General features: G+C 36.5%; 1 protein-coding gene across 1 annotated transcript; it reads left to right on the plus strand.

The window, feature by feature from the left end:
* Nucleotides 1–917: 917 nt before the first annotated feature.
* Nucleotides 918–1,454, plus strand: LOC122290990 (circumsporozoite protein-like). Its single transcript, XM_043098646.1, has 2 exons — nt 918–1,217; nt 1,326–1,454. The coding sequence occupies exons 1-2, from the start codon at nt 918–920 to the stop codon at nt 1,452–1,454; spliced, it is 429 nt and encodes a 142-aa protein (XP_042954580.1).
* The last annotated feature ends 6,609 nt before the right edge of the window (nt 1,455–8,063 follow it).

Consider the following 8,063-nt stretch of genomic DNA (forward strand, 5'->3'; position numbering starts at 1 on the left):
AATGATGTCGAACCTATGTTCATTGATGCACAAGAAGTGACCAATCCGGCTGGTCAAAACATACGTGTAGTAGACTTTATTGACGATGACATGATTGCTTCTGGTTCCGGTTATGCTTCTGATGATGGGAAATATTCAGATGAGGATGACCTATCCACAGACGATGAGTCTAGGTCATCTTAGACAAGCAGCCCATTTGTTGACGCACTTTCTTGCCATCGTTTATCTTAGACATAAAGAGTATGTGAATATTATATATAACAAAGAAAAACATTTGACATATGTTCGTTTCAACAAGGGGCAACAGTTAGTTTTACTTGAGAAATTTGGGTCAAGTAATGAAGCATTTCTTAATCAATGTATTGTTCAATCTATATATCTTGAATGCCCCCATTATGCATATAGTTGTAATGATAGCTAATCCCGGTGTGCAAATTGGTTGGCTCTATTTATCCATATTGACTCATACATTGGTTGGGAACATTTGACAATTTTAACTGGAAAAAGTGTTGTTAAAACTCAAATGAGCTTGTGATGTCTAAGTTCAAAATTAGGAGTTAACATTAACTATACATATGATATTCAACACTTTTGACGATTAAGTACTTGATAAAACCAGGTATTCCACCTAGATGTTTGCATGCATGCTGTTCTTATTTCATCATTTGGCGAAAAAAAAGAAAGACCATGAATAAGTGAATGCATCACTACCTTGATAATGTTAGAAATATAAAGGGGTTGATATATAGGTGTATTGCACAAAAAATCCTACAATCATCTGCAGTAGAGTTTAGTCAAATAATAACTGGGTATTCGAGTTATGTTTTTCATATATATGTTTGTGCTATGAAGAAATATTTATTGAGTAACACATATTTGTTACTCAAATGGTGGGTCGTACGAATGCAGGTTTTGCGATGGGAGAAAGTGCTCGAGGAAGAGGGTATAGACGAGGTATTCGTGCAAGACGATTTGCACCTTACCAGAGTAGAATGCGGGGACCACGAGGAGCAAAAATCACTTCATACCACAGCCACTCAGAGGCTGATCAGTCAGGTTCAGATGACTCAACGCAGCCTCCCAGTCATCCATGGGAGCAGCCATGTCCCAATCCATTGCCCCCACCTGAGCCGATTAGAGACCCCCCACCTGAGTCGCGTAGAGCACCCTCACCCGTAAGAGAACCCCCACCTGAGACGCGTAGAGCACCCTCAACCGTAAGAGAACCCCCACCTAACGGAGACAATACCGATACAATAATTATTGTGGTTCTTTTCTCAAAACATTACTCATATAAGTGTACATAAAAAAGTTTTTATATTCAGACTTATACTGAATTTTTGTTTGCTGAAAATACAGATTTGACTATCCCCACGATGCCCAACGCAAACGAAGAACAGCCCAAACGGAGACGTGGGCCAGCTAAGTGTCTTGAGTTCGAGAAGTTGAGATAGTATGGCCCTGTGATTTTGAAGATCAATGACGATGAAACAGCACCATGCTGTTCGAACGCAGCGATGTTCACGGCACGGGTAACACAACTAATAAAACAACATTGCGACATGAGCTATGCGAGATGGACTAATGTGCCGCAAGCACAGAAGGACGAGTTGATTGACCGTGTCAGAGTAAGAGATATTGCCTTTTATTTTGAGAAAAGGTAGTGGGTGTACACAACACAAGTTCAAAATAACGTGGATGTTCATCCATGCAGGGTGACTTCGTTTTAGATTGGGATCGGGAGAATCATAGACTGGCCGTCAGGAAGCAGTTGCGTAAGCGGTTCAATGCATTCCACCATGAATTACACAAAGAGTATGAATCATACGGTAGTCACGAGGAAGCATTGGATGCTGGGAGTACGATGGTTGGCTTGGAAGTCTGGGCTAAGTTGTGTGAGAGGTGGGGAACCGAGGAATTCAAGGTATATATTAGTTAAAGATATATCAATCTGTCAGAATTTAATTAGTCTATCCTTAGTGTGCAATTTGTGTAAGCTGATATTGGGTGTCACGTAATGCAGAAAATTGCAAGACAAAATCGAGAGAATAGAAAGGCGCAAATCATTAACCACACTGCAGGCCGCAAATCTTTTGTTAGGCTAATGGAGGAGAAGGTATAGTCTATTAGCTGATTTCACATTGGTCATGGTGTGGGTTGACGTTCAGTAGGGGTCCTCGTCTTGATTGGTCGTTCCTTTTGAATAAATATGCTGTAATATTTAATGTAACTGATAGAACATCTTACCTACTACAATCATGGACATTTGTAGTGGGCTACTTCTGCGAATTTGGTGGAGTTCTATAAGGAGAGTCACTGGTCAAAGAAGAATGGTAAATTTGTCACCGCAGCAACTGAAAACACTTATGTGAGTATATGTATTTCTTGCTATTGTTTGTTGCATCAAGGATGGTACGACCATTTATCGTTGAAACTGTAAGGATCACCTCTCAAACCTTGGTATTAACAAAACCCATTTTAAATATTACACGTGCAGAATGAGATGGTCAGGAAGATGGATGGTCTAGAGCCTGAGCAACGCAATGACGAGGCAGCAGCAAGTGTATTTAGAGAGGTGCTTGGGCATAGACCAGGATACGCGAGGGGGCTAGGAGAGATGGTCATTCCGGAGTCGACAAGACAACGGAACACCCAAAAAGAAAGAGAGTATCAAGCCTTAATTGAAAAACACAAGACAGATGCTGAGAATTACAAGAAAGATGTTGACCATTACAAGACGAAGCTTGATGAAGTGATGGGTCAAATGCAAGTTCTTCTTGAGAGGCAAAATGCTACTGATGCTTTGATGCAATCATTTTTTCAGAATTTCCAAAGTAACCCCGAGTCTCTCCAGGCTATCCAGTCTCTCCAGTCTCGTGGATAGACTTAGTGAGCATGCTAGTAGTCTATTTTGAATATTTTGGGCATATTTTTGGTCGTGGGAGATGGTGGGTGGCCAAATTATAAATGAAAACATATATATATATATATATATAAATGGCTTTAAAGAGGATTATTTTTGAGTTGTGGTTATTGTGGGAGGCATTTGGGCAGTGGGGGGATTTTTTGTGTACGGAATTTTCTGCTTGAATGTGGGCTTTCCTAGAATTGTAGCAGCTTGAACAGCCATGAAGAGAAGGTTCTTATTATCCATGCAGGAGATGAAGACTCTATAGAAGTTATGTAATTGCTTGATCCCTTCTCATACTTTTAATTTACACAACAATTGTGCCTATTCCCACTATAGTTATTGTGGTTATATTTATATTACATTTTATGATAAACTAACAGGCTGTATGAAACCGTTCAAACAATTGCAGGAGCTGTTATTATTGATGGAGTAGTTGGACCACCATCATGGATGCACACCAGCTTAATGTGGGTGACCATTTGCTTTCATCTATAAACAATCATTCTGATGCTTGTTCATAAGCTTGGTGTGTTGTTATGTTTCTATGATATGTTGAACAATGATGCCTAGGTTTCAGATAAATCCATAGTTTGGACAGTTTATGTTTCTGGCATTCAAGTTAAGGGTCATAGAAAAACATGTTACTAATATTTGCGAATCCAGTAAAGAAAGGAAAAAACATACAGCTGATCACCCATAATTATTAGTTCTCTGGAAATTGAACTGTTTGTTTCCCAAAACACAAGTCCTAGAGTGCCTTATGGATACTTCCCACATTTTCTCAGACATTCTAGGACCCAAAAACTGTTCCAAAAATAGTAAATAGAAAAATAATGAAAATGTTTTAGAATTATGTGGAAGTAGGAATTAAGATTAATATTCCGAGTTTTTGCATATTTTTAGTAACCTCTGTTTTCATATAAATGCTTGATATAAAAACCATTTATATATATACATTGTGGAGGTACCTCTCTAAGCCTTTGATTGTCGCCAACAGACAACAGGATTAGAAATCTTGAACTATGGTAAGGCCTTGAGAGCTCAGCTTCTCATGGAACTTGCCATGTCTTCCAATCTTCTCTAGACGCAGAACTTCGTCCTCCAACATTGGCAGATGAATAATCATCCACCAATGTTGGATGATTAATATATATATATATATGACCAACAAATTTAAGTAGTCAGTCATGAACACACCTTGCAAGTAGAAGGACTCTACGTGTGGACAGTTGACCAGTACACTCAGGCCGGGTTAGACTAGAAGTAGCTGTTCCATTTTTCTCCACATTCAATTGAGACTTAAGATGCATTTAGCTGTTTGGTTTGATAGATGTGAAATATCTTAAGAGGTAATATTAAAGGCTTTGAGGATAACTTATAAGGACGATCTTTTATAACATAAATTCTGTGGTTGAGTAATTTATTTGCTCTACTAGTTTCATTAGCATGTCGATCATCCCTACCTATTGTGCAGGTAGACTGTATAAACAAACTTATAACTGATATGTGGGCCACTGGTCATCAATAGCATCATTAAGGCTGGAAATAAGATCCAGCCCCTTGGGCTCTGTTTAATGTTATTGTATACAGAGTTATATATGCATGCTCTCTATAGGTTTTTTTTTTTTTTTTTCCCTTTAAAGCCTGCAATTACAAAGTAAATCAGAGTGTACTCGGTTTTGGGTTTTTTTTACCAGAATTCGACCACATAATCCTCTGTTTCTCACCAATGGGTCTTTATGATATTTTTGCTAAATGCCAATGGATCGGACCCAGAGAAGTGAATTTGGGGGGGCTGAATGTGGGTGAAAACTTACATGTGTGCAAGTTTGTGTTATGTTTGTATGCATATGTGTTGCTGATTTTGTTGATAATAGTAAAAAATATATACTATAACCCTAATTTCTTAATATATTCATTTAATGTATGACAGAAGATTATAAATCAAACTACCAATTTTGGGTAGAACTCTACAGATGCACACAAAATGACGCATATGTTATTTCCAATCATTTTTGGGATCTTACCTAAACTGATGGATCAGATTTATTAATACTTTTATGGGTTATTGGTTTACACTTAATTGCAATGTAAGATGAAGAATTATGTTGTAAAAAATATTAGCATCTCACCAAATGCAGATTAAATTATCATTTAAGTTTTCATATTTTGTTGGAGACTTTTAGATTAAATAGAAAGTATGTTTTCAGCATGTATTATTAGGGTTCAGTGAAGGAGCATTCTTAGTGTTTATAGTCAGAATATGGTATAAGTTAAGCAGTATCGTGCATGACAAGTCTTTACTTTATTCATTCACAGATTGTTTGATGCGGCAGCAGCAGAAATTTTGGTATTAACAAACATAGTAAGGTGCCTTAAGATCCACCAACATCACATAAACATTTTGATTATCTAAGTTATATATATATAATAATATTGGATGCACGCTGGAAACATGGCATGCACATTGAATGAGACTTAGTGTAACTTGGTTTTGCAAGTCAATTGGGTTGTAAAATGGTCATTTGGTCGTATACCTCAATGAGTATGTCCTTATATGGCTTGGTGATTGAAACTAGTAGAATAAGCCATGTCCATGGAAAAAATACCCACTTGCAGAAATAACATGACAATGAAAAAACAAAGCCACATACAACTAAATGAAATGAAAATACTGTAAGAGGATTAGCAATCCATGGCAAGACATAAACAAACATCTTTTTCCTTCCATCGCTCATAAGCCACCTGTTGACTTAAATTAACATCCGGATGGTGTCATTTGCTCTATTACATGTTTAAGTAGACAAGGCTTGTTTACTTTCTAGCTATGGGAATTGTGATTGTCTAGCCATTATGCTACTCAATATTAATGCACGGAGAAAGGAACTGTAACCTGACTTTAGATTCAATCTTTTGGTTTGTTTGTACCATTATTGCAAAAGCTTAAGAGTCGTCATCATATGGTGTATTAGGATATAAATTATGGTGTAAAATGTACTTAGCCTTGCTGTGCAGGAAATATTTTCCTGGGTGAAGGAAAATAGATAGCTGTGCAGGTGTATTGCCATACAGCAAAATAGATTGCTGTTCTGTGCAGGTGTATTGCCATACAGCAAAATAGAGACCTGTGCTGTGCAGGTGTATTTACTAGAACGATTTGGGTTCAGCAGATGTAGAAGAAAAATTGATTGCAAATGAAATCAATGCTAAAGATAATCAACATAGCTAATTTTAACATAAATCTATACAGCTATACTGTTAAAATGTGACTACTGCATGTATACACATGTAATTGCTTGTAGATTAAAAATTAGTTTCAGATGCATATATATATAGATAGACTGGTTGTAAATCACAACTAAAATATATAGAACTTGGGTGAAGTATCATACACATCATCTTTACAGTCTATGTAATTACAGGAAGCTTTATAAGCCAAAATTGCTATGGGCATTGTGAAGAGTGTTTTGCCTTCAATGATAGTTTAATTGATGACAGGGTGTTGTTTAGCATACTTTATGTTTGCCATTAAATTATTTGGCGATGATGAAGGAACATTAAAGTTAGTTTTCAAATAAAATCCATCTTTTTGTTTAAATGGAATGTTTGCTCTGAATAAATTAATCGGTTTAAGTAACATAGCTATTGACATTCATTGACAGCTAGGGGTTGGAGAGATTGAAAGGCGGATAAAATGATTAGAGGATGAATCATCCCCCACATGATGCAGACGTGTTGAAGCTGTTCTACCCATGCCACGAAGCTCAGGTGCCCATTATACTATAGATGACATGAAGTAATTTTAGTCTATAGAGGAGCATTTCAGTTGGGAAATTCTGGATTTCATGTGTTTTAATCAAATGTGTAGTTTGTAAGTTGTAGGAAGAAATTGGTCCACCCGTAATGTATATAGCCCAAAACTAATGTGAATTTCCCACTGGGTTTAGAAGTATGAATGTGAATGATTTGTAATATTCGATCAAAATGTTAGATTTAGCAATGAAAGTGCAAGCAAATTTTCCATAAATGTTTCCTATTTCTTAATTAGGTGTTTGATTTGCTATAAGTGCTATATAAATATGTGTGATCGTTTCATGTATGATCTTGGAAACTTGTGGTGATGCAGATGAATTAACATGCACTAAATGACTGAAATTATTGAAGTTAAAAAGTTATTTGATTATTTCGGGCCAAGTCAACAATTGATGTCTGCATGTGGTTAGTGATTGACATGAACAGGATAAATAAGAAACATATTTCAGATCACATATGTCTGCATTAATGATGGTTATTTATATAAAACCAGCATAACAAGCGGCATAGGAAAAAAAAAAAAAAAAAAACCTCAATAAATTCTATTCCAGCGATTTTTTTAGTATCCGCAGTGATTGATAATGCTGGAATAATACTTTAACAACAGTTCGTAAAATGATGGTAACCACATTTGCAACAGTTTATCCAATTCCAGCACTTTTCTGTTATATTTTCAGCATCTTTATTATGCTGCAACATCATATTTGCAACACATTTTTAAAACATCGCTGCAATTGAGCCAATTAACTGCAACACTTCTAACATCAATCGCTGCAATTTTATATTAATTGCAGCAGTTTTTAAATAAATCGCTGCAAGTATATCCATTAATACCAGCACTTTTTTAATAAATCGCTGGAATAAATAGTTTAATTGTTTTTCTTTTGTGCTGAAACCGCTGCAATTACAACAATTAATTCCAGCACTTTGTAAATAACTCGCTGGAAGATATAGTTTAATTGCAGCAGTTTTGTAATAAATCACTGTAATTTAAAAATCAATTCCAGCACTTTTTATGATAATTGCTGGAAATAAAGCTTTGATTGCAACAGTTTTAAAAGGAATCGCTGCAATTAAACTATCAATTCCAGGAGTTTCTAAGTTAATCGCTAGAAATTCAGATTTAATTCCAGCACATTTTAAGCTAATTCCAGCGCTTCTTAATGCTGCTATTTCGCTTTAACAACGATTTTCCATAGAGCGATGACGACAATTGTGACGCCCCCAAATCCCCACGCCCGAACACGGGAAAATCGAGACGTCCGGATGGTGACAACCCGGGTCACCATCCCATCGACGAGTGCCAAGTGTGTGCAAAAGCAACAAATGTGCACAAAGA

This window comes from Carya illinoinensis, chromosome 13 (assembly GCF_018687715.1).
Source record: "Carya illinoinensis cultivar Pawnee chromosome 13, C.illinoinensisPawnee_v1, whole genome shotgun sequence".
NCBI classification, from domain to species: Eukaryota; Viridiplantae; Streptophyta; class Magnoliopsida; order Fagales; family Juglandaceae; genus Carya; species Carya illinoinensis.